A 27,730-nucleotide genomic window follows, 5' to 3' on the forward strand; every position below is an offset into this window, starting at 1 on the left:
AGCCAGGGCTATACAGAGAAACCCTGTCTCGAAAAACCAAAAAAAAACAAAGACAAAAAACAAAAAAGCAAAAACAAATGCATCAGTGTATCGACATATGTAATGTTTATGAAAAAGGAGCATTTACTAGGGCCCATAGAATGGCTCTGCAGGTAAAGGTGCTTACTGCCAAGTCTGGTGACCTGAGTTGGATCCACAAAACCCACATAATAGGAAGGAGAGAATTAACTTCTTCAAAAATCCTGTCCTCCTGGGAGTGCCATGACATGTGTGCACATATACAATAAATGGATTTTAAATGAATGAAATAGCATCTGATACATCAAAAATCCTAGCCATTTGAAATTTCATATATGAGCAGATTTTATAGTCACCTAGAATGTTACACCAAATATCAACTTGATTCATAAATTCAATCTCAGAAATGCATAGCATGGATTGTGCTTTCACCTCTCAGGGCGGCTATAGTCAACTGGCTGCAGAGCATGCTGACAAGGAAAGCCACACACACACACACACACACACACACACACACACACACACACACACACGTGGGCTCCGTGGGCTCCCTCTACTAAGGAGCACCTGCCTCTCTCTGCAGGACAGAGCGCAGCTGAGAGCGGGCACAGGCCAAGGCAGCCCATGTCCACGGCTGTTAACACACCAGTGTGCCTATGTGACCACCGCACCAGTCTACTGTAAAGGAGCTCAGGCCAGAAGACGGAACACTGAAAGCCACATGCTAGATGTCTTCTCAGAACAGTAACACAAGAGTAACATTTCTCTTTTTTAAAAAAAAGCCTAAAGCTCATCAAATTTCACTTATACATAAATGTTTCAATAACCTCAGAACAATAGCAGACAGGTAAGCCTGTGAGGTGGCAATAGCACACAGCCAGGCAGGCTGGCAATAAGTCTATGGCAACCCTGTCTGCTGTGTTGTTCAATACTAAAGGTGTATCCCATATTCCAACTCAGTGCCTGTTTGATCTCTTACACGTATAATTTTCACCTTTTTTTTTTTTTTTTTTTAAATTATATGTGAGTACACTGTAGCTGTCTTCAGACACCCCAGAAGAGGGCATCAGATCTCATTATGGACGTTGTGAGCCACCATGCGGTTCCTGGGATTTGAACTCAGGACCTGAATTCAGGACCTTCAGAAGAGCAGTCAGTGCTCTTAACTGCTGAGACATTTTGCCAGCCTGAGACCAGAATCCTTAAGTGGCAAACTGACACTTTCTTAGCAGTACCTATTAGGAGCTAACACTACTATTACTCTGGAAAGCCCATGGAGCATCCCACTTTCCCCAACATAGAGTTCAAAGGTAACTTTCACAGATCCTACTTAGGCACGGCACATAGTGAGGTTCTTCAGTTCTTAAACCCTGCCTACTTACTGCCCCAAACCAGATCTCTATAAATATTCAGACTCAGCCCAAATGCAATTACATTCCATAGGTCTTTCTTGTTGAAGAACACGGAGGAGGTCCCTGAAGATTTGGCTCTTCCTCACACCCCACCCTGAGTGCTGCTCCCCCCCCATGTGGAAGTTTAAAAGTGGACAGCTTGCTTGGGTGGAAGAGTGTGTGGTCTGCCTTCAGCACACTTCCCCGAGGCCATGTCTAGCTCAGACACCCATGTTTCCTGGCAGTCCTAACTTTCTCCCACAGACAGCTGCAGCTTGCCTTTCGTCTCACATCTCACTGTGAACATTCTAGCTCTGCGTTCCTGTCTCCAGTGTCCTCACACATACTACAGTGGACTTGCCTACAGAGTCTCTCCCTAGCCTTCCATGCAATCCCATCAGTCAAGAGTAAAGTACTTTATAATCTGTTTCAGAAAAAAAAAAAAAAAGATTCTTGGTCTTAATACCAATAAAATGAACCTCCAGGCTTCTACCTTAAAGAATGACAATTAACTGTGTAAACATACAAATTTGTTTTGAGGTTATTTCATTATCTGCCCGTGTTAATTTTGGGGGGCTTGGGAGGAGTTGCTATTATTGCTGTTTGAGACAGGTTCTCATATAACCTAAGCTGACCTCAAACTGACTATCTACCAGTGATGACCTTGAGCTTCTCTGATCCTCCTGCATCCACCTCTTGAGTGACAGGCTAACAGATGTGTGCTTCCCACACATGGTTTATATGATACTGGGTACTGAATCTACAATCTAACATCTAAGTTACATCCCCAGCCTCCACACGATTTTTATAAGCAAACCATAGCTAACACAGAGAGAAACTCAATAATTCACCTCTTAATAACTACTTTAGCAAACAACCTTTAAAGTGACTCACCCTAACTTCTGACTAGCTATCATTTGTGGAATGATGTTCTTATTTAACCACAATTTTATTTAAGAATAAAGGATTTAATTCAAACAAAAAAAAAAATTTAAGACAAGCCAGGAAAGGTTACTGTGCCTGCAGACCTAAATTATGGTTAAGAGAATTTTAAACTCATCTTTTGGAATTCCACCAGAGAAGACATGCATTTCCAAGACAAATACAGACACATTAAAAATTTGGGAGAAGATGCATTCTTTTTTGCTTGTTTGTTTTTTGGTTTCTCAAGACAGGGTTTCTCTGTGTCGCCCTGGCTGTCCTTGAACTCAGATCCGCCTGCCCCTGCCTCCAGATACAACTACACGTGTGCAGCCTAGTTGTCGCTACTTACTTACTTTCCAAGAGCCTCTGGACACCTAGGGTGTCAGCAGGAGGCCTTCCCCACTAGCACAGCGTTTTAGCATCATTTCCAGGTAACTAAATGATGGTTTCTGAACAGCGCAGGGCAACGCTGAATCCAAGCATGATTCGTCTATAGTGGCATATGCTAGTCATGTGGAACATACTTTTGCAGAGTGTCAAAATTACTACTGCTCATGTTACTACAGTGTCAAGCTCACAATGACAAGCTTCCCAGAGTTTCTGAGAAAGCTCAAATTCTGGTTTGAAAACTTGATGAGACTAGAAACAAACACCATCCAGTTGTTTTTAAAATTTGTTCTAAAATGACAGTCATTTCATTTTAAAGGGGGAGAAAGCCTGTTTGAACCCTAAATTGTCAGTTACCCCTTCAAATAAAAGTTTCTATAAAGAAAGTCGCTGGTACAACCTAATCTACAACTGCGAAAGGGTCACCCAAAAAGCTTCTTTCCCCACACAACTACTGATCTCCTCAGTTCACCATGCTACGTGTCTAGGCAATCTACACTGACACACAAAGATTCACAAGTTAATATATTTTTGCTGCCTTATCAAGAACACTCCTTTTTTTTTTTAAAGATTTATTTATTTATTATATGTAACTACACTGTAGCTGTCTTCAGACTCTCCAGAAGAGGGCGTCAGATCTTGTTACGGATGGTTATGAGCCACCATGTGGTTGCTGGGATTTGAACTCTGGACCTTCGGAAGAGCAGTCCGGTGCTCTTACTCACTGAGCCATCTCACCAGCCCTCAAGAACACTCTTAAAATGAGATGCTTTTCCCTCCAATTGCAAGGAAGCCAGCGACTCTTGGCACAGTGTGGGCAATGCTTCAATCTCACATTAAAGAATCATTACTTTACCCACAACTGCTCCTGAACCATACTTCAAATGTCCAGATGATTACGAAGACAATCCCAGCATGACGGTGAACTCTCTAGGCGCTACAGACCACACTGCTGTGGGTCTACACTAGAGCATGCAGTGTGAGAACAAAGGGTTTGCCACACAAATATGGAGAGCTGCAATCAGACAGATCCCCAGCACCAACTGCCTTCATACAGTCACACACATCACACACAAAACCACACGCCTGTGCAAATATATCCATACACCACACACATGAACGCACATGTACACACAGTTAAACCAATCAATAAATGAAAATTTTAAAATAACACAATGGCAAAAATCATTATCCATCTTCTCATGAGCAATCACACACACACACACACACACACACACACACACACACAAACAATAATAATCAACCAAAATAACCTGGCTATGCACTTTTAAAAAGCTTTTCAAAGGCCAGGCACAGTGACACATCCCTTTAACCCCACCACCAGGGAGACAGAGGCAGGCAATCTTAATAGTTGAGGCCATTACCAAGTTCCAAGCCAGCCAGTATCAACAAGAGAGATTGGGATGCATAGCAACTAGCGCCCATACCTTCAGCAACCACCAGATGCCCTTTGCTGGTTTTGGTGTGGAGCCAGCTAGCAGGAAAGGACCACCCTGCCCTGCCTTGAAAAGGCCATTTCCTTGGTGGTGTGCAATCTGACCGCAGGCTTCAATCCCCACAAGCCTGTCCACATTGCCTCGCTTTATGTTTGGTCTGACAACATGCTAACCCATCTAATTCCTGCCTCCCCCAAGAGAACCATGCGGAGTAGTAACAAATACCCGACATCACTCTTCACTGACCCCTCGTCACACAAATGAGAGCTTTTAGAGGGACACTTCCAGTCTAGTCTTGCCTTCTCAATCACCACTCACAAGCAGGACTTTTTTTTTCTTTTTTTTTATTATTATTATTATTTTCTTTATTTACATTTCAAATGCTATCCAGAAAGTTCCCTATTCCCCCCCCCCCGCCCCTGCTCCCNTACCCACCCACTCCCACTNCTTGGCCCAGGCCTTCCCTTGTGCTGGGTCATATAAAGTTTGCAAGACCAAGGGGCCTCTATTCCCAGTGATGGCCGATTAGGCCATCTTCTGCTACATATGCAGCTAGAGACACAAGCTCAGGGGGTACTGGTTAGTTCATATTGTCGTTCCACCTACAGGGTACAAGCAGGACTTATATTCGCTTTACCATGTAGGAAGATGACAAATGCCAACCTAGGAAAGACTGTCACCTTATGTCACTTAATATAAATGACATGAGACAATCTCAAGGTGCATCAAGGTGAAAAGGCATTTCTAAATATGTACTGTGAATACTTAAAGATGCAAGTTTGTAAATGGTCATCTTTTCCTCTAAAATGGTTTCCAGTTAAAACCTTCAAGACTTTTATGAAATAAAAATGACAAAATTTAGGTCATAAAAAAACCTTCTGCAAACTACAATAAAGTACAGTAATTTCTTTACAACAAATAATTTCTTCCCCGAATCTAATTTCTATGATTAGAAATTCATACTTAATGTTACAGATAATGTAAGCCCAGAAGACACAAATCCAGAGACACTCCAGGAGAAGGAATACCAAACACACAAAAATGAGTCATTTTCCTTTAAACTAAAATGTACCATGTTATTTTCAGCTCCACTCAAAACAGGAAAATGGAAAGAAGTCTCATGCCAGACAGACAAAAAGGTCAAAGATATGGCCTTCTTACCGGTTACTTTTTGATAACTTTGTAAGTCCTGCCTCATCTCACTTCTTTATTCTCCCCCTCCTCTGAGACAGGCAGGGCCTCACTGGGTAGCTAGCTCTGGCTGACCAGGAACTCACTGTATAGCTAGACCAGACAGGCCTCAAATTCAGAGAGCCATGTGCTTCTGCCCCGTGAGTGCTGGCTGGCACTAAAGGTGTGCCACTACTCTCAAGTTAACTTTATTTTTAAACAGTAAACAAAACTACATGGGAACCAAACCCTGTCAACAGGACAAGACCACATCAGAGCTCTAGTTCAAAGGAGTGTAGCTCCCAGGCAAGGCCCACATGCCCTGCTTCAGACTACATCCCTGCAGCCTCATGCACAGCAAAGTCTCCACCAAATGAAGAGAATGTGTTCTAAGCATTCCAGGCCCGGCTTTAATTCTACTCACAAATAAAGCCTCATAACAGACTACTTTATAATACAGAAAAACCCTTATCCTTGACATAAACCGTAAGCCACAAGAAAATACCTGTAATAAAATCTGACTATTCAGGGATTAAGATGACCTGATTAAGATGACCTGGCCAAGGCTCGCTCTATCAGACCGCTAGTCTGAGCAGCTTCTCACAACTGCAGGCTGGCTTCTTGTTGCCCTTATTTATTAAACAGGGCAAGTAGCAGCTTTTTGTCTTTGAAATGTTCCAAGCTCTTATGAGAGACAGACAGCACAAGGGAGTGTTCTGCAGTACAAAGCAAGCCTGCCCAGGCCCAAGCCCACTGTGACTTGGGCTTGTGTTATAACCTTACAGATCTTAGGAAGCTCCTTCATCTGGCCAGTGGGAATGTAACCACCTGTCTGGTAGAGGTGCCTACAGAACGATTTGAGGTGATTCTTGTAAAGAGCCAGTCATTTAAATGTTCAATAGTAACTATTATATCAATACTGTAAACTTCAACTTTTCATCCTTATATCGCATGCTCTATAGAACTTCAAATCTGCTCATACTAGCTTAAACTGGTTGCCAAGCCAAATATGGTCCAATTTAGGCCCTGAAGTCTGGAAGGACTCTGAGGACCCTGAAACAGCCAGAATGAGGACTCCTTGGAGACAGAAAGCTGTAGCTACTCATCCCTATGCCTGAGCCCTCAGCTCATGGTACGTGGGCTTTGTTTGCATGGTTGTTGCTCTCTCTCATACAATGTTCCTAATCCTGTCTCCTCAGCAGCAGCCTCTAACCCAAACCTCCTTCATCTTGTCCCGGTTCTTCTCTCCAGCACACTTGCTCAGCTGAGCCATCGCTAACCCAGCTAACTAGAAATCCAGTCGTCCTGAACTCAGGAAGCCAAGCACTTTACTCAAGTCCAATGTTCCCTCCACAGCACTGTGTTCACTGCTGCCCTTGTCTGGCAAACTCTGAAAAGGAAAAAAAAAAAAAAAAAAAAATCCACTTTATTAATTTCTAAATCCTTACTGGCAAATACATTACACATGTTTACTAACTATATAAATTCACATGTCTTCGCTCTAAGCCCTACATTATTTCAAAAATGGGGTCCTAGCCTTTTCTTTTTCAAAAACAATTTTAAAGGGTTTACTAATTTTATGTATGAGTGTTTTGCCTAAATGTATATATATAAGTAGTCTGCCACACGCAGGCCTGTACCTTGGGAGGCTGAAAACAGGTCTGTGATCCTCTAGAACTAGAGCTACAGATGGCTGCAACCACCCTAGGTGAATCTCACCGAAATCCTTTGTGACCTTGACCACTGAGCCATCTCTTATCACTCTCCAGCTCTATCCCATCCCCTCCTTGGTAATAATGTAAAACACTTGGTAAGGGTCCAGAGAGACTGCCCAATGCTAAAAAAAGCATGAGGACCTATGTTCAAATCCTTAGTAGTCACACAAAAAAGCATATGCCTGCTAATTCATAGTAAAGAACAGACACAGACAGAAGCTGAGAGGATTTTTGACCAACCAGTTTAGCCAGCAGCACACTTCTAGCTTCACAGAAGATGGAAAGCTATGAAGAAAGATGCATAGAAGATCCATAGCAACACACACACACACACACACACACACACACACACACACACACACCATCTCGTAGAGTAGGTTCTTTAAAGCATACCAAAGGAGTGTTATCCTGTAAGGTAACCCTCTGGAGGATACACCACTCTGGAATACACCCCAAGGTAAGCTGCTGTTGCAACACTGTAAGGAATTTTCTAAATATTTTGCTAATTAGCTCCCCCCCAAAAAGGATTAATCAAATAAACTGGAAAACACTCAGTAACACTCTACAGTATGGTAAAGTCTCCCAGTGTCATGCGCACGGGGGTCAGTCTCTCCACTTACAAACCCTGCAGCTAAACAGACTGTTCCTAGGGAAATGTGCTGAAGGGAACATGGCAGAACCAGGGAGGGCAGGAAATCATTTGGACTCAGAATCACAAGTAAGCACCTATTGTGTCTAAGTGACCTGCCCCAAGCCTTATACTGTGAATGTGGGTCAGTCTGGGCACTGCGCAGCTTCTGTTGGCAATATGCACATTATGTTCTAACATCTAAGAGAATGGAACTAAGAACAATTATGGTAAAAACACATGTACCAAGTCCTGTTGATTTACTGAGGCTAGAGATACAGCTCAACAGCCAAGGGTACTTACTAGGAAGACCACTGCTCTCCATTCACACACCAGGAGTCATCCCACAGGATCATCCCACAGGATCAGATTGCCAACTCAAAGCTTTAAGCAGCCAAAGTGACTCTAACATTAGGTAAGTCTAGGACTGGCAACTCTGAAATATCATAAAGGTACAAAGAATTCTCTAAAACATTCATAAGCACGGAAGTCCATGTGCAGAGATTAAGATAATGTCTCAAGTTAGGAGACTGCTTTAAGACAGGCCTTCAGAAACTCACTGTTCCCAAGCCTTATTTAAGCTTCTGTCAGATCTGTAACACAGGAATCTATTAACTCTGCTGAATCTTTTGTTCCCTAAATTGAAACCAAACAGAAACTCTCTAATAAGATCAGAGGAAGATAGGGGACACTGATTTGAGAGCTAAGGCAACCCAAGAGTTAAGACCAAGACTTTGCCATCTCTATCCCAGTACCATGGGAAATACAGAGCAGACTTCCTCTCCAAGAGCAATGTGTCCCTCCTGGTTCACTGTAGCCCTGACTGTCCTGGAACTCCCTATGTATGTAGACCAGACTGTCCTCAAACTCAGAGACCCACTACCTCCGAGTGCTGGAATTAAAGGTGTATACCACTACCCCCAGCCTGAACAGATCGTTTTTAAAGTAATCAACATGAACAACCCCACCTGACCTAAATTATTTAAAAATGCAGTGTCTCCTCGTCTGTCAAGGCTGTCTCTGAACTCCTGGCATTCCTACCTATTCCCAAGTGCTGGGGTTAAGAGTGTGTACCGCATGTGCAGCTCAGAATGGGTCTGAAACTTATACCAAATGCTCTATGAAATCTCTACCTACTAGGATTCTTAACAATGAGCTTCTAATGCAGAAAGCCTTCCTTTAGTATAATTGTGGTACATAGAGCACATAAAGAAAATAACTATTTAACACACCTAAAGACAGTTAAGATTTACAAAAAACACTTTAGATCACATGGAGGAGAGAATTCTAAGATTTGATATCACATTCAGACAGATAAGACAGACTCACACACACAAAATCTTTTCTTAAAATGTTATTAAACATTAAGAGAAATTATCAGGGGATTGTCTTAAAAGCCCTAATTGTGAGACCTATGAAATTCTCACAAAATTCATATATCCTTACATGTATTGTTTATTTAAACTAGCCTCTATATTAAAAAAAAAAAAAAATTTAATTGAGGCTATAGAGATAAAGAAGGTTCAGCAGCTAAGAGCACTGGCTACTCTTCCAGAGGTCAGACAACCATCCAGGGACCCAAAGTCCCTTCTAACCAAATCTAAACTATGTAGTCTAAAAGTAGACTGAAAAGGCCTGTAATTCCAGGGGTTGCGAGAAGTCCTAGCCGCTTTAAGAGCAAGGGAAGACACTACAACACTCGGAATCCTTCCAATGAAAATGGGAAGAAGGGAGACCAGCTAGAGGGCCGGGCTGTGAGCCAGCAGGAGGGGGGAGAGAATTTCCAGAGGAAACAAAGGTCAACAAAAACTTACACGTACGTGAACATCTCTAAAAAAGAAAAGATCCCATTAGTCTGCTGAGCTTGCAAGTCTTTCCTGCGCTCCACTTAAAGCAAATCTAAGGACTCCACCCTACACTTCTCTAAACTCTTCTAGTTTCAAGTTATTAGCTTGGCAGAGTCTGTAGACAACCCAGTCAAATTCTAACCACAACATCTAGAGCTTAAAAGCCTGGCCTTTAAATTAAATCCTGGTGTTGATCTGAAACACTCAGGAGTGGCTCCCCCTCCTCACACACCAAACCTGATCCTTATCATGTGTTCCCAGGAAAACACTTGCAAATAATTGTAAATTATCATTCTATTTTATGTGTATGTGTATTTCCTCTGCATATTTGTGCACTACTTGTGTGCCTGGTGCCACAGAGGACAGAAGGTGGTATGGGAGCCCCTGAAACTGGAGTTACAGAGGGTTGGTTGTGAGCTTCCAGAAGGATGCTAGGAATTTAACTGAGGTCCTCTGGAAGAGCCATGTGTGCTCTTAACTACTGAGTCATCTCTCCAGTGAATACATCTTTAAAATTGCTTTTTAAAGTCTGGTCTGTTGAAGAGGATTACCATCATGTATGTCTCTCCTACCTGAGGTTTGATGGAGGAGAGGGGACCTAGTGTAGTGACAATTCCTATGATCAAGTGAGTACAGCAGGACCTGCTCATGTCCGACATGAGTGCTTAGTTAGTTGCGATGCTTTCTCCATCCTGAAAGGTGGGCTGGGACTACTGGGATCAGTAGAGTACTGCGACCAGCTCTGAGCTTGGAAACTGAAAGCAGTTACTCTATGAGCTTCAGTCCTCTCGAGTGTCACCACGGGTTTCAAAGGCCTCTTGAGTTCTTCTTCTTGAGACAGTAAGTATCTCGTTAGAGCTCTCACTGGGCACAAGTTGGTATTTCGACCAGGCTGGCCTCTAACTCACAAGAAGACCTCCAGCCTCAGACTCTCCAGTGCAGCCAAGCTCCTCTTGGAGATTCTTTTTCTTGGTACCTGGATTAATCTCTGTTCATCCAAAATACACTGCCCATAAATAACAGCAGTTGTGCCCAGCACCCTTGGCCCTCTAGCCAGTTCCTATTCATCACTCCCTTTTCTCATCTGCAGGGGTAAAACAGAAACAGCAAGAGCAGCTAGCTCATCTGCCCCAGTTCCCCACCAGCTCAAATGTAAACCCTGATCTAATAGAAGAGTTCATCCTAGAATAATGGTACACTGAACAAATACACAACCCAGTAGAGCAAAGCCATGTCACGTGTCTGCAAAGAAAAGCAGCCAGCCCTGAGTCTGACCAATCACCACACGGAACTCATGGGAAAGGAAATGCCACTTCCACAGTCAAACAGTTCAATACTAACCACTGGCCACATTCAGTCTAGTCTGACCCACATTCCTCAATGAGACACCTGATCAACCACCTTGTTTCTCTACCCTACGTGCTTTTGGGGGCTCTGTAACAGCCATGTCTACTTCAACACTTGGGTCTTGAAGCAATCCATTGGTTCTAGGTTACACTTTCACCAGACATGTCATTTACTGTGCGATCGATCGGTGTCAGGCTGCCCATGCTTCTGTATGCAAATGCAGAGTCTCGGCCTGTTCAGGGTAACCAAATCCCTTCTCAACAATTAAGTCCACTATCATTGGCTTATCTCCGGCTTAGCAGTGGCTCAGAAGACAGTCTTAGATGAGATGCACTCGCCCTGCTCACCCTCCCTCAGCACCTGGGCCAGCTCAGAAAGGGTGTGCATCAATGAAGTCATATGGCCCAAGCTTAAGTCAGACATAAAAGTCACCCCCAACCTGGGCCCCAACCCAATTCTTGAGTCTTCCAATCACTGAGCTGCCACAAAAGAAGGCTAAGGTTCCTTGTGGTCTCCACACTGAAGACACACCTATGGAGCCACTATGCCAGGATTCAAGTCCAACTGCATAGGGTAGACCAGAATATGACCCAAGCAGCTGAGCTCTGTACATCCCCAGAATGACAGATAATAATAGCAAATGGCCTATGTTGTTTTACCCATTAAGCTTGAAGTGACTATTGATACCCAGGCCATAAAAGCCGAGTGACTAAAGAACGAACAAAGAGGAACTGGCTGTGTCCTCTGGCTTCATTCCCACTGCCTAGGAATAAAGCATCAGCTATGCTTTGGACACCTTCCTGTCATTGAATTTCATTAAAAACAAAGCCAGGGACTGAAAGGGTGGAGCTCAATGTTCATGGCATAGCACTTGCCAAAGGTACAGGAGACCCTGGCACCACCCCTGCACTGCCGGAAAAAAAAAAAAATCCTTCACATTAATCCACACCCGTGAACCCCCTTATACAATTACTCAAATACATTCTTTTCAGATTCATTCAACCACAAACTCAACTGAAGAATAAATCTTTGCACAAATAAAGACCATTCCTTAAAGAGCACCAACAGCAATAAAACAGCTTCCCTTGTCCACCCTAACACAGCACCGACAAGCCAACAACTGCACACATGGTGACAGAATTCCCACAACAGTCTGACTTGTCACCCTAACAGGATCCTACAAAAGAAATCAAGCTAAGACCCAAACCTTGGCCACTGGTTCATCTCTTAGAAAACATCTCTAAACACCTTCCAGGCCAAGACTAGAAACTGGATTCAAGCAGTGGCTGGGTGTAAGGTCTTATCTAACTGTAACACAGTCCAATACAAATATTTCCAAAGTAAAAGTGGAAATTACACAAGGCTTATATTTCACCAGGTCCAGGAAAAGTAATATCGGGAATACACCGTAACACACAACACTGAACCGGGAAAAAACTATTGCACACATCTCAGATCCAAGTTACTGAAGTGGGTGCAGTGACACCCTGTAATGTGGCACTGGAAAGGCTAAGCAGGAATCAGGATCCTCAAGACCAGAGAAGGCAGGACACCGGTCTTTATTTTTAAAGAAGAGATGTTTCTAAGATAGTGTGTGTGTGTGTGTGTGTGTGTGTGTGTGTGTGTGTGTGTGTGTTCTGTGCAAGAATGAACCTACCTACCTGTGTCCACGTGGGTGTAGGGACCAGAGGACAACCTCCGTGCCATTCCTCATCTGGCTCTCCACATGGGTGTAGGGACCAGAGGACAGCCTCCGTGCCATTCCTCATCTGGCTCTCCACATGGGTGTAGGGACCAGGGGACAACCTCCGTGCCATTCCTCATCTGGCTCTCCACGTGGGTGTAGGGACCAGAGGACAACCTCCGTGCCGTTCCTCATCTGGCTCTCCCTTGTTTGCAGAGAGCATTTCTCACTGGGGTCTTGGCCTCGGTGGCTGGGACCTTCACCTCCTCTATGCTGGGATTTCAACCCTGTACCCCCATACCCAGCTCTTTTCGTTTGGTTTAGTTTGTTCTAGTTTTTTTTAGACACATACTCAGCTTTTTACTTGGGTGCCAGAGACAGAATTCAGTTCCTCATGCAGAGCCAGCAAGCAATTTATTAACCAACCTCTCTCTCCAACCCTGAGAAAGTTTAAAGTTAATGAAAACAGAAAACTGTAGGGCTTCAAGGCTAGATCGGTGAGTGGGCAGGTGGTGGCAGTCCTTTAGTCACAGCGGGGGTGTGGAGGTGCAGGTGAAGTCTATGACCTCAGAGCTACAGTCTCAAAAAATAAAAAGAAACAGCCTGAATACAGACTGAGTAGATATGGCCCTAAAGATAAATGTATCCAAACATTTTGGTAAAAATATCTTCATGATAAAATTCAAATGAAAAACTGTTCTGAAAACTGCTTTATATCAACATAAGGCAAGTAGAAAAATTTAAATATACATCATTTACTGAATGACTATCATTTTTTTTAAATTCTAAGGTATAAAAATGGCAAAGTGTGCAAGACAGTGCTGGCGCACATCTTTAGTCCTACACTCAGGAGGCAGAGGCAGACAGATTTGAGTTCGAGGCCAGCCTGGTCTGTCTATAGAATGAGTTCCAGGACAGCCAGGGCTCCAGAGAAATCTGCCCCCCCCCCAAAACAACAAAAATAAAAACAAAGTGGTTATATAGAAAAAGATCCACATATAGGGGATAAAGTATCAGACTCTCAAGCAATTCAGAGATTGTGATATATGCATTCACTGTGAAAACATGGAAAGCATTTAACTAACCAATGAGGTAGACTACCAGAGAACTTACTGTTTAGTTTTCGAATTTTTCTGCATGTTTGGAATACTCATAGTTGAATACCAGAAAAAACTTTTACTGATTCTTTTGTTCATTTGTTTGTTTTCAAAGGAGGTCTGAGTCTAGTTCCTATGCAGGTAGGCACCTGAACCTGTCTCAGCCTCCCTCCACACTGTTGGGATTACAAACCACAGATGTGAACTACTGCTACACCTGACTGAAAACTTCAAAACGTCAGTATCAGAGAAAAGACAAAACTACAAAGAGAAGGGTCACAGGTGGGAAATGTCTTCTTCATTTCACTCAAAGAAAGACAAAGAAACAAAGTTAAAACCAGAAACAGGAGGAGGAGATAGAGAGGGTAGACGGCTGAGCTGGCTCCACAGGCTAAAACCAACAGAAACCACTGGTTGCACTGGCTGCAGAGTTCCTGAGAAGAATAGAAGAGTAGAAGGTGGACACTGACTGACCCCACCCACAGCACCTCTGCCCACTGCCAAGCACAGCTGTGGGGATACATACACATGTGCCCTCCACCACAACATAAATAACAAAATACAACTCTTTCTAAATCAAGATGAAAGTCGTTCTTTTTTTTCCCCCCTAAAAATCAGAATACAGATTTGGGTCTCAGGCCCTAGGATGGCCCAAAGCTTGCCTAATATGCACAAAGTTTCATCCCCAGAAACTACATAAACTGAACATAATGATGCATGCTGGAAAGTAGAGGCAGCAGTATCAGGAATCAAGTTACACAATAAGTCTGAGGCCAGCCCAGAATACTTGAGACTCCAAGATAGACTGATATATAGGTAGGCAGGTAAGCAGGCAGGTAAGCAGGCACTGAGGACATGATGATGCATGCCTTTAATCTAGCACTAAGAAGGCAGAAGCAGGCGGACAGATCTCTGCTCCATTCACTGTGTAGCCCAGGCTGACAAAGGTGCTTCTTTCTGCCTTAGAAGCTCACTTCCCTACCAGGCAGCTCCATCAACCCTTAAGCTACCACCTACTCACTATCCCAGCTTCATTTTTAAGGACGTTTTCAGTCAACAGTCCCTCCTCCCTAAACAAGGTAGGCTACACCTCTGATGAAAAAATCCTGAACTCTCCTACAGCAACCAACCATATTTAGGGTTGGCATGCCCCACCCTCCAACACCCAGAACTAGACTGACATGTAGCAGATGCCCCAAAATCTTGCTAAATTAATGACAAAGTCCTATTTTAAATATATTATATCAAATTAAATGCACAAACACAAAGTGTGTAAAAATACAACCTTGAAATACTGCTCACAATGTATCAATTGAAACTAACTAATAATAGAAGGGTCAGATGACTCTTGGTCTCATTTTACATCTCTGTGCTACGTCATTATTGTCTACAGCACAGGCCAACTGCCCACAGTGAGCAAGTGAGCAGAAGGGCATGCAGAGTGCAAGTCCCGCCCCCAACACCATCTACTCTCTTCCAAGAGAGTCAAAGCACTGGCAAACAGCAGCCAGGCTTCACTCCTATCGTTTGTAGACAAACAAAAACACTATCGACATGGATTCTCATGCACACACAGGAAGAGCTCTGAACTACAATCAAAATCCTAATTATCAGGCAGGAACAGGCAGATCTCCCTGAGTTCTCCACTAGGCTGGGTTATTATACAGTCAGGTCATATTCTCAGCTCAACAATAATAAATAATAAATGCTAAAGTTCCTGTTAAGGCAAAATTAATAACTCTCAAAAATACCTAATAGAAAACAATATAACTCCATGTGTTTCCTCAGAGGACAGGCACATGTGTCTGTGTGACCCCAAGGTGGAGGTCAGAGGACAGACAGCTTGCAGTCTCCTCTCTTTCTCCACGTGGCTTCCAGGTATTAAACTCGGGTCAGCAGGCTTGGCAGCAAACACTTACCTGCTGAGCTCTCTTTGCCAGCTCAAGAAAACGTTATTTTCTATTGCTAGTACCTGAACAAAATGCCAAAACCCACACAGTATAATTACATGGAAACTCTCTACCACTCTTGCAACCTCTTACCAGTCTAGAATTGCTTCAAATAAGAAAAGTGATCCACAGCCCAACCCCAGGAAGTTACTCCTTGAAATGTCTAACCTTTGACCTTACTCTTTCTCAGTGACTCAGAAAAAGCTCCCAACACTTCTCAACCCAAAGAGCAAGGAAGAGCTGGTCTGCAGCCATTCCTGAGGAACACGCTTGCTGTTAAGAGGCAAAAGGGAAGGTCACCTACACTGTCCTTAAGCTCTGACAACAGCTCAGCAAGCATCTGCACAGGCTGAAAGCTCAACCACTCCCTTACCAATCGGTGCTCTACACTTGCCACTTGCCTGGGGCCTACTTCTCTACCCAAACTCTAAGATTCCCGCTGACTCCCTATCTTTCTGGGAGAGGCTATGCCTGCATAACTTAATCTCATCTTGCTGGGTTTCCAGGCAGGTTCTGTCTGTGGCTGTTCTGGAACGTGCTCTGTAGACCAGGCTGTCCGCACTCGCACTCAAGAGATTCACCTTCCTCTGTCTCCAGAGTGCTGGGATTAAAAGCAAGAGCCGTTTCCTGGCTTCTTTTTCTCAATTTTATGGTTAAAAACAAAATGTGAACAAAATATAAGTAATTCCTTGCATTCTGTTCTTATCCAATGAGTGTGTATGGAGACACACATGCACACAAATACACACCAGAATATTCTCCTTTAAAACCCAGCTATGAACCGAAAGCACAGGGGAGAAAGGCTAGGAACAGAGAAGCCCCAGCAAATTTATACTTATCACTTGTTGCCATCAGCTAATCTTGTTTTCCAGTGCTAAGGTTGGACCCAGGCCTGAGCACCACGGGCAGCCCTCTTCTGTAACAAGGACAGCTAAGAGCCCTTTAAATGGTGCTCTCCACACCCTGTGCTCCTACTGCTGGCCATCAGGTACTCTGAGAAAGCGGCACTATAGTCAACCAAGAACTCTACCTGACAAAAGCCATAATGGCTTACTACAATCCAACTAGGATATGCTGCTTATAATAGTCTTGAGGGAAGTGTCCTTTCCATGCCAAAAAAAAAAAAAAAAAAACCTGTCACATTTGGGGGCCACAGCATGCTTAGACAAGTCGGGGAGGGCGGGGGGAGGATTATGGTCATGCCTGTAATCCAGCGATATAGAGGCTAAGGCAAGAGGGCAAGAGGATGGAGGGTCAAGCACAGCCTAGAACACAGGGCAGAACCCTATTTATTTATAAATAAGTAAGTAATAAGTAAATACTGCAGCTAAGGTAACTGAGAGGACTAGGACAGGAAGACAGAAGCTCCCTAGCAACTGAAGCACAAGCCACAGAATCCCCGCTCCCACCCTGCACTCAAGAGCTTTACCAGACTCAACTCCTAGGGAGGGACAGTGTGGCCTCTGACACCCAGACTCCATCTGCAGATGGAGATGCGCAGAAGCCACAGGAAGGTGAGCAACTGCCAAGGGGACCAACACCCAGCACCTCGGTCCTGATTCTGCATTCCCTAGGCAGTGACTGCATCCTAAGAGATTTGAGGAGTCTGTTGCGACAATCTAGCTCATTCTCTGCTGCTGCAGATAGAAGACAAAGTAGTTCCTGTAATTCTCTCAGAGAAGAGTCATCCTGTCCACAGTACTCAAGGGATCCCTCTCTTCCTCTCTTCCTCCCTCCCTCCCTCCCTCCCTCCCTCCCTCCCTCCAACCCCAAGCACTCATCAGAACACCTGTCAAAAGAACAAAATCATTTTATAGGGAAAAAAACAAATCAATGTTTTAAAAGATAAAAATTAACTTTAAACAACAGTAAAAACGTAAGCATATTAAGAGAAAGTATAGTATACAGTAGAATGTATGCCTTGCTTGTACACAAACCCTGGATTCCAAGGGAAGGATGCTTAAGCCAGACTGAGTCACAGTGAAGACCTCCCTTGGCGTTTCTTTAAAAGACTTGTAGATGCAGATGATGCCGCAGAGCAGTAACTGGACAAGTTAAGTGGCTCCTGCTAGAGAGACAGTCAGAACAGGATCTCACTGGACAGATGGCTGGCCTCTCTAGCCCCAACCTCTCCAGTGGGTCTACCACACCCAACACTTCCTCTAAAACCTTTCATACAACCCTGTCTTCATCCTTTAAATAGTAAAGTAACCCTACCATATTGTCTCTTCTTTGCTAACTTCTCCATCAAATTAACTTAAGTGTCAACTTTTTGTCTTCAGATTTACAGAATCCATTAATTTTCAATTCTCAAATCCCAGCAAGCAAGCTAAATGCTCTCATTCTCCCCACCCCCACCCTACCCCCACCACACACACACACACACACACACACACACACAAAACCCTCACAGATCAGTTTCCATCATGCCTCTTAAAGAAGAGTCCTGGAGAGGCTATTGCAAATCATCTCTGGAGTCCCCAGTGGCTGTGAGCAGGCTGGGGTTTGGGGATACTGGTATAGTTTGTTAGGGTTTTCTGGAGGGTGTATAGGAAGGTTTGCCCACAATCTTACTCTATAGCTATAGCCCAGGTTAGCCTAGAAATCATGGCAATCTTACTGCCTCGGCCTCCAAATGCTGTGACTACACGCATGAGCCACCAAGCCTATCATAACTGGTGTGTTAGCTTGGACAAAGATGTGAGACTGCTCATAAATGTAATTCTGAAAGTTCAGTTCATACTGGAGCAGAGGCAAGCTATCAAAATGGTGGGTTCTCAATACTTTTGGTCCTATACCACAAAAATATGGCCCAAACTAATGGGGAAGAAACGATTTATTGATTCATTAAGTTTTGTAAACAGCAATCTAGAATACAATTACTACAGTTGATAGAATTTTTTTCTAATTTCTTTATAAAAAGTATCATTTAATTTTTTTAGATATGTTTTGCCACCATGAGTCTGTAAGCCGTGTTGATGCCCAATGCCTGAGAGGAGGGCATTGGACCCTCTAGACCTGGAGGTAAAGATGCCTGTGAGCCCCATGGTGCTGGGAATCCATGTCCTCTGGAAAAGTAGACTATCTTACCCGCTGAGCACTTCTCCAGCCCCAATAGAATATAACTTTAATGTTTTTCATGAACTATACCATCTGAAACTGAAATGCTATTTCTGCCATGTAAACAAGATGAAGTGCACTTACAAGTAAAATAGCATTAAATGCTACTGCTTTATTATCATAGCAAGAATGTAAATGTTACTAAGAGAACTGTCTGAGGACTTGCCACATTTAGGAGGAGTTTTATTACTCCTACACTGACAAGAGTATAATACAAAAATGCCTTATTAAAGAAATAATTTCTACTGGTTAGTGGTGGTGCACACCTTTAATCGCAGCAGAGGCAGGTGGATCTCTGTGAATGAGGGCAGCCTGGTCTACACAGTGAGTTCTAGAACAGCCAGGGCTACAGAGAACCCTGAGGGAAATGAGTGGGTTTTGTTGCTCTTATGCCCCAGCACCCACACGGTCCACAACAAAGGGCCAAAGAACCCATGTACGTGCTGCACACACATACAAGCAGGCAATAATAAAATGAAAGTTTAAATTTAACAAAAAGGGGGTGGAGATGGCTCAGTGGTTAAGAGCACTGACTGCTCTTCCAAAGGTCCTGAGTTCAAATCCCAACAACCACATGGTGGCTCACAACCATCCCTAATGAGATCTGACGCCCTCTTCTGGTGTGTCTGAGATAGCTACTGTGTACTTATATATAATAAATAAATAAATCTTTTTAAAAAAATTAAATTTAACAAGAAATATCAGCTTATTTCTAACATATTAAGACCCAACTAACTTTATTAAGAGAAAATTATCAATCATAAAGACAATAGAAAAGATCTGAACAGACTGTAGTGTAGGTGTTTAAGGGTTCAGTGCTGTGAAATACAACGAAAACTCACCCATTAAACTAGCTGTCTCAGCTAGTGAAGATGCTGCAAGAGATCCTGACAACCTGTCGATTATGGGAAGGGGACTCACATGGTGAAGGACAGATCCCACTCCTCTGAGTGTACACTGTGCACATGTACAAGCAATTGTGCACACTCACAGTGTAAAATGCAAACTGACCCCCTGTCTGTGTGTGTGTGTGTGCGCGCGCGTGTGTGGTGTGTGTGTGTGTGTGTGTGTGTGTGTGTGAGAGAGAGAGAGAGAGAGAGAGAGAGAGAGAGAGAGAGAGAGAGAGACTTTTTTAAAAAGAACAAAGGGAACCCAACAGGACCAGAGACTGGTAATGAGCACATGGTGTTCATTTGACTATTTTTCTCTACTTTACATGTTGAAATTTTCCAAAAGGCTTTTAAATACTAATATTCAAGGGTAAGTTTTAAAGCCTGCTAACAAAAGACAATCAACAATGTACAATTTGAAAAAGCCAAGGGAAAGTTTATTTCCATAAGATCAGAACGGCAAGACATCAGCATGCATGCACGCACACACACACAGTAACTGCCATTTTTTTCCTCAGACATACAATGAACGGAAAAGAATGCAAAGTACAACCTGCTGCAACATAACTCTGTGTGTGTGTATAAAGATAGCTAAAAATGAGGTCCAACACAAAACTAAACCTTTTAAAGATGTATTACTTTTAAAAAGCATGTTATGTTTGTATGGGGATGTGTTGTGTTCTTGGGTGCAGCTGACCTCAGAAGCCAGAGGAGTTGGATCCCTCTAAGTGCTAAGAATTCAGGTCCTCTGCAAGAGCAGGACACGTTCTTCTTAGCCACTGAGCCAGCTCTTTATTCCCTGGTTTTGGAATCTGATTGCAGTGTTTTGTTTTGTTTTGTTTTGTTTTAATTTATTTATTATATTAAATACACTATAGCTGTCTTCAGACACCCCAGAAGAGGGCATCAGATCTCCTTACAGATGGTTGTGAGCCACCATGTGATTGCTGGGATTTGAACTCAGGACCTCCGGAAGAGCAATCATTGCTCTTAACCACTGAGCCATCTCTCCAGCCCTGATTGCAGTTTTCAAGAGTAAGCTTCATAGATGCCTGTCACATATATCATACTGAAATGTCAAAAAGCTGGGACATGCATGATGGAGAGAGGACTAGGAAGATAGCGCAGTTGGAAGAGTGCTTGCCTGGATACACAAGAAAACCCTGGGTTTGCATAAGGAAAACTAGATGGAATAGCTTACCCTATAAATCTCTTGGGAGGAGGCTAAGAGGAAATAAATGCAAGGTCATTCTTGGCTACAAAGTGAGTTTGAGACTGGAATACTCCATGGACAGAAGCAGAAGTATAAAATGTTAAAGGCCAGCCTGAAAGTCACGCATACTGATACTCTGTCTCAAAGCAGGGTACTCAGAGGCCCACATGCCATTAATCCAAGGACTCAGTAGGCAGAATCGGGGGTCTCTGTGAGCTTCAAGCCAGCCAAGGCTTAAGACCTTAACTCAAAAAAAAAAAAAAAAAAAAAAAGGGAGGGGAGCTTTTCCCTTTAGAGTCTATTCTGCAAGTAACTGTAACTGTTAAGGAACCCCTCCCATCTCACCTCCTCATGCCCAATGCACTCCAGTAGGCCCTGCTTGTACATTTTCTTCACTAGTGTGTCCCTGCCCAGGTCTATGATTCAGTAACAAACTTCTTGAGCCGTAAACCAATCTATCCATTTGTCTTTTAGACTTCTCGTTTTCCTATTCTACAGTTTTTCAATATCTCCTTTAAGCAACTGCCTTCAATCCATTTATTACACGTGATTTCTCCTTTTCATCACAATGTTTCTAGTATTTCTAGATCTCAGTCATCAATGAGATTTCCTGAGAATTATGTAGCATTCTAATGTAACTCACAGCCTAAAACTTGGGTATTATTATTTGGGGCATAGACTACTGACATGTCAGGCAGTTTTAATCTCTACTCACCACCACCTTTGTCCAGCTATATGTAATAACCCTTCCATCCCTCATGGCTCCTGCTAAGAGCACAAAGACATAAAACCAACAGTCCTAAAAATGTTTACACTTAGCTTGTTACATGCAGCCAATCCCTAATTCTCGGCACAAGAGCTCCAATGACCATTTTAACTGCACTGTCCGAAATGGAATGAGAATAGCTACCTGTGGCTGAAATATGTCTACTCACCAACTTCCATGTTAACTAGCTTTCAAGGGTCATGTTTTGAGACTAACTTGAGAACCTGTTTTTCCATGAAAGTCACTTCTGTTCTTTAGTCTCCACCTCACATAGTTGACATTTTGAATTATGATTCCAGGCTGTGGGGCACAGTCCTGTTCTTTACAGGAGAGTCTTAGAGTCTCTGGCCTAGAGCCACTAGAGGCCAGGAGCAATGTCCTAGCTAAGAGAGTCCAAGTGAGAGGTAGAGCCCGTGCTCAGCGGCCTGCAGGCTGGGGGTTCACTGCTAAGCTCTAACATGTAGAAATGGAAATGTCTGCACATACTGCCAAGCTTAAAAGCTAAAACTGCTGTCAGCTGAAATGGCAGGCTTAAGACTAAGAGTCTAGAGCTTTGTTCAAGACAGGGTCTCACTGAGTCAAGTAGCCTGGAACCCAAAATTAGAGTAGGCTGGCCTCAAACCTGCTGTGATCAGGGTCTCACGCCCAGTACTGGCTAGGAGCCTCGGTGCCCATTCTGTTTTCCCTTAAATACTAGAGGTATTTCCAGGGGCTGGATGGAGATGGAGCTCAGGGGTCTGACACTTACCTAGCTCTCGAATTCCCAAGCGCCTAGGGTCAAATCTCCCACCCTGGAGAAGGGAGGGGGGGAAGATCATGGGAGAGGGCACTCTAGGACAAGTTGGGTTCTTGCATTTTTGCATGAATACCACACAGTCACATAAAAACAATCAAAAGTAGCCACTGCTTCGTAATATTTTCCAGACTAATATTTGTGTTTTTCTCATTCACTATCTCAACTGTTCTTCCCTGACCTTGAGACAAGCACTCGGCCTACCAGTTTCAATCCCTGCCTATTCTATCTGGTACTTTCTCAGCGCCCGGAGAGAGAAGCCATCAGAGAGCCCTGGTGGTGTGACCCTCAAGCCTGCTCACAACCGATTATACATTACACCGCAAAAAGCCACACTCTCAGGGATCCTGTGAACAGCGAGAACTGGTTTGTATTATAACCAAGGAGTACTATAGCCTAAGGAGTATTTTGAGAACAAGTTATGTCATATCTACATCCCTTTTTTTAAAAGGCCTAGCACTAGGGAGAAGTTAAGAAAGTCAGTTCTCAGACCAAGAAAGAAAGAAAAGGCGTTGGGCATAAGTGTCATACTCCAGAGCACCAACGCCTGCTGACTGAACACTCTTCCAATAATTCTGTTCTTTAAAGGTGCAATCAACTCACCACAAAGAAAGTGCATGCCAAATATATGTATGGACTGTGTAAAATCTTGTTGGGGTCCTGGTGCCCAGGTTCAGGAAGTATAATGACCTGTTTGTTCCCTGGAACCCACAGCAGAAGTGGAGAATAGGCTCCTGTGAAACTCCACACACACCCTGTGGCACTTACTCTTAGACACTCATATCGTAATCATTTAAAAATATTTTTTTTGTTGAACCCGATAAGATGGTTCACTGGGTAAGGATCTTTGCCTGACAAGACAAGTTTGATTCCCAGGACCCTAACTGTAAGAGCAGGTTGTCCTCTGACCACCACCACCGTGCTGTGTGACTCACATACACACATATTTTTAAATGGATTTTTAAAATGTTAAATAAAACTTGTTTGTTCTATATTTCACAAAACATGTAATTGGCAAATAAGTATCTAGCAATGAGTACAAACATTACACTTCTGGGCCAGGAGTGGGTGCTAAGGCTGAGGTGCCTGTAGTCCAACCAAACCAAGTACCCCCTCCCCATCGTGCATGTTTCAACTGTAGTTCACAGTCATCTCTGGTTTCATTCTGTAAATCCCTTCACCTCACTGTGAGGAGAATGACCTACCAACGTCTCACTTCTCGGGCATTCTCCAAGGTGGAAGCAGTGCACTTCCAGACTTCCCCCTCAGTCCTAGGGCTTCAACAGGAACTGACACAAATTCACTGGGGGGCTGGGGAATGGCTCTGTGGGTAAAGTACTACCTATGCACCATGGGGGTCCAAATTCCATCTCCAGAAGCAACATTTAAATAAAAATGGACTCTTCTGCCACAAACCAACTACCTAAGGCCACGCACTCACTCTCCAGCAAAGCAGCACAGAGATCCTGGTCTCACCTGATGCACTTCCCTAGTTTTGTTATCCTACCACCTTAACAATCATACTTACTCTAAGTGAAAGTCTCTTGTCTTTTCCCTTACTCCGTAAGACACCCGTGCCAGGGGCCTAGGAAGATGGCGCAGCAGTTAACAACACTTGCTGCTTTTGCTGAGGTTGTGGGTACATTTCATCACTCGTACCCAGCAGCTCACAATATTTAATCAACAATCCAGGGATCTGACACCCTATTCTGATCTCCTCCTGCACCAGCTGCACACATGGTACTGATGGATACATGTAGGCATTCATTTTTTTTTAATATTTATTTATTATATGTAAGTACACTGCAGCTGTCTTCAGACACTCCAGAAGAGGGTGTCAGATCTTGTTACGGATGGTTGTGAGCCACCATGTTGTTGCTGGGATTTGAACTCAGGACCTTTGGAAGAGCAATCGGTGCTCTTAACCACATATATACACATAAAATAAAAACAAAATTAGGAACTCAGCCCAACTGTTATTGCACACATCCATAATCCCAGCAACCAGGAAGCTAAGGCAAGAAGATTGTGAATTCAAAACCAGCCTGGGCAACAGACTGTCTGTCTGTCTAGATCTCTAGATAGATATACACAGATACACACACAAAGTGTGCACTCCTACAGCAAAGTCACAAGTACCTAAATATTCTTAACACAGTGCATGGGCTTTAGGAAAAGCTGAGACTGGGAAAATAGCTTTTTAAAAAGATCCTCTGTGCAAATTTCTCAAACAGCTGAAGTTTAAAAACAAACAAACAAACAAACAAAAAAAAAAAATACAGTAAGCCAGGCAGTGGTGGTACAAGCCTTTCATCCCAGCACTTGGGAGGCAGAGGCAGGCGGATTTCTGTGTTCGAGGCCAGCCTGGTCTACAGAGTGAGTTCCAGGACAGCCAGGACTACAGAGAACCCCTGTCTCGAAAAACAAGAACAACAACAACAAAACACTAAAAAGTGATTTGAAACGTCCAACACACAGGGGAGATATAGGACAGTTAGTAAGTAGAGCATCTGTCTAGAAGCATGAAGCCCTGGATTCTATTCCAGGGTGTGGTGGCTCAGGCCTGTAATCACAGCACTGGGGAGGTAGAGGCTGTAGGGTAAGAAGTACAAGGTCATCATCCGACAGATACATAGTGAATTCTAGGCCAGCCAGTAACCTGTATAAATAATTAAATAATAAATAGAAGATTGGTAACATAAAGGCTAAGATCATGGCATGCACTCTCAATTGAATACACTATTTAAAGTTCTTGGTACATAAAGTTAGGACAACCACAAAAAGCCTGCCCTACGTAGGTTCTCTGGTGCAAATGTCTAAGTTACAAGCAAATGACTCAAACACGACCAGCACACTTCTCTAAACGGCAGTAGAGCTTTCCTCCCTACTGATCTGATTCTAAGACTTACACCACCCCCAACACCCTCCAAGCCTTCTGCTGACGTTGTAAACATCTCTAATGAAAGTAAGTCAGAGTAAGGATCCTATTAACAAAATGTTTAAATAGCTTAAAGATTGTTAACAAACTATAAGACAACTCCAAGTAACCTTTTCAAAACGCATTTGAGTTTTATTTACAAATACGTATTTAAACAATAGGCTACAGTAAAGATTAGACAAATCCCCACTTCAAGCCAGAAACTAGACTGCCAGCCCAGGATCTAAAAGCTGCCAGCCCAGACCGAGGTGAAGATAACACTGACACATCAGAGGCCAAGCTAGGTCTCTTCCTCTCTCAGGGAAGAGCGAGACAAACTGGGCATCACGCAACCTAAGTCACCAGGTCACTCAGCAAAAATTACACCTTGAGTCTAAACTTGCTGGCCTTCCACATGCAAAAGAAGCCAGCAGCGATGTATGCGAGGAAAAGGAAGCTTAAAACGATCCACTTTCCGACCAGTAAACATTTGGCCCATCATTAGATGTGAGTCCTAGATCTCAAGACATGCTTTAATGGAGGCCTCCCTCAACCTCCCAGTCTGTTTTGCAACAGTACGGGGACTTTTTTTCCTGCTTTATCTTGGGTCCCAGTGAGCATGTGGCCCGGCAACTCAATTCAATATCCTAAAGTGGTAAGGCACTGTGGCAGACGGAAGGGGAAGAATCCAAATCAAAACAGCCTTATGAGATTTTTCAAATATTTTAAATCAAAATTCCTCCTCTGCCCGTAGCAAACCCAACCCAGAAATTCACAGCGCGTTAAGAAAAGCAGCACTGCGAACTGCAAACCGAAGAATTTTCCTTTGACACTCCACTCACGGTTTTTCAGCTGTCAAATTACAACTCCAGAAAACACTATCATTAGAATAAAAAAGGAAACAAAAAGGCTCTCACCGCAGGGGCCCGGGAGCAGTTCGGCAGTACCATTTCGAAGGAAGGAGAGCAAAGGGAATCCAATCCACTTCCCCAACCCCCGCCTGACTTCATTCCCCTCCCGGGGCAGTCAACCTCGCTGCAGGGGCTCAAATCTAATAATAATAACAATAATCATGGCGCTCCCTCCCTCCTCCCCCTCCCAACCCGCGGTCTGCCGGGAATCTCTCCCCCCCCCCCACCCCCCCCCCCGCCTCCCCGGGGAAACCCAGCCCCCGGGACACGACTCGCGGGAGCCCCCGAACCCGCCGCTCCTCTTCCCTCTCTTTTCCACCTCCACCATCCCCCATCCGCATTGTCTGTCTCAATTCAACTTTGACTAATATGGATTCCTCCGGCCTGGGCCGGGAGCCCCCGGCTCCGCCGAGTTCAACGAGGCTCCTCGCGGGAGGGGGAGGGGGCAGCGCGCCGGGCCGTCTACACCGCAGCCGCGTCCACACCGCGCCGGCCCCCGCCCCGCGGCCCGAGGCTCCCAAGTTTGGCCCACACCGGGCCTACAGGGGGCGGTAGGGCCCCCGGCGCGGCCGTGGGGGAGGGGAAAAGGGAGGGAGGTGCCCCTCCCCCGCCCCATTACCTGTCATTGAGCTGGTCCTCGGTGCCCGGCAGCGGGTGGACCACGAAATGGATGGACGTCATGGTACCGCCTGCGCGCCCCGCTCCCGGGAACGAGCCGCTCCCGCTGTCGCCCGGCCCCCCGATCCCCTTCCCGTCCCCGGATCCCACGGCCGCCGCCACCGCCTCCTCCTCCCGGTCCCCAAACGGAGGGCCGCGAGCGCGCAGGGACCGCCGGCTCCCCGCCGAGCGTGTGTCCGCGGCCCGGCGGTCCGGCGCGGCGGGCGGGAGGGCGGATCAACGCGCCGCCCGCTCGGCCGGCCACGGCGCGCACGGACGAGGGCGGCCCGGAGCGCGGCGAGCGGCGGGCTGCGGGTGGAGGGGTGCCGGGGCGGACGCGGCGGACGCGGGGAGCGGGGAGGGACAGCAGCCCGCAGCGCGCGTCACTGGCGACGAACCGCCGCCGCCAGCGCCGCCGCCGCCATCTTCACTTCTGCCCCAGTTTCTCCGTCTCGCAGCCTGGGCGCCGACCGGCGGGGGAGGGGCGGAGGGCGGGGCCGCGGGGGCGGGGCTCTGCGCGCGGGGCGGGGCTCCGGGAAACGGGCGGCCGGGCCCCAGCGATTGGGCCGCTTAACGTTGTCGGGCCACGGGGCTGTAAGGGGCTCGCCTATTGGCGCGCTGGGCCGCGAGCCCGGCCCCCCGGGGCGGGGCGGCGTGTTCCAGAGAGCACGTGCTCGGGAAGCCGGGCGAAAGGGCACGCGCACCGGGCTTCTTTCCCTCCCGGATCCCCAATGGTTGTGCATATGCGAATGGCTTCTTGTTGTTTCTCGTCCTCCAGCCGCGTTTATATTTAAGAGAAAGGTACCCTGAGGAACCAGAGATGCTCGGCTTCCTACGGCAGGCAGTTAC

The 27,730-nt window shown here is 44.9% G+C and overlaps 1 protein-coding gene across 3 annotated transcripts in view; it reads right to left on the bottom strand.

Annotated features, from left to right (window-relative positions):
• Ubr5 (ubiquitin protein ligase E3 component n-recognin 5) overlaps positions 1-27,344 on the bottom strand; it is a 113,019-nt gene extending 85,675 nt beyond the window's left edge. For 2 of the 3 annotated variants that reach the window (XM_021216880.1, XM_021216879.1), the window contains exon 1: positions 26,844-27,344. In XM_021216880.1, the coding sequence (XP_021072539.1) occupies positions 26,844-26,905 (62 nt within the window). In that variant the 5' untranslated portion in view covers positions 26,906-27,344. The remainder of the gene's footprint in view (positions 1-26,843) is intronic. The other variant, XM_029548021.1, reaches the window with a different exon arrangement.
• Between the last annotated feature and the right edge of the window lie 386 nt (positions 27,345-27,730).

Source organism: Mus pahari, chromosome 17 (assembly GCF_900095145.1).
Source record: "Mus pahari chromosome 17, PAHARI_EIJ_v1.1, whole genome shotgun sequence".
Taxonomy (NCBI): Eukaryota; Metazoa; Chordata; class Mammalia; order Rodentia; family Muridae; genus Mus; species Mus pahari.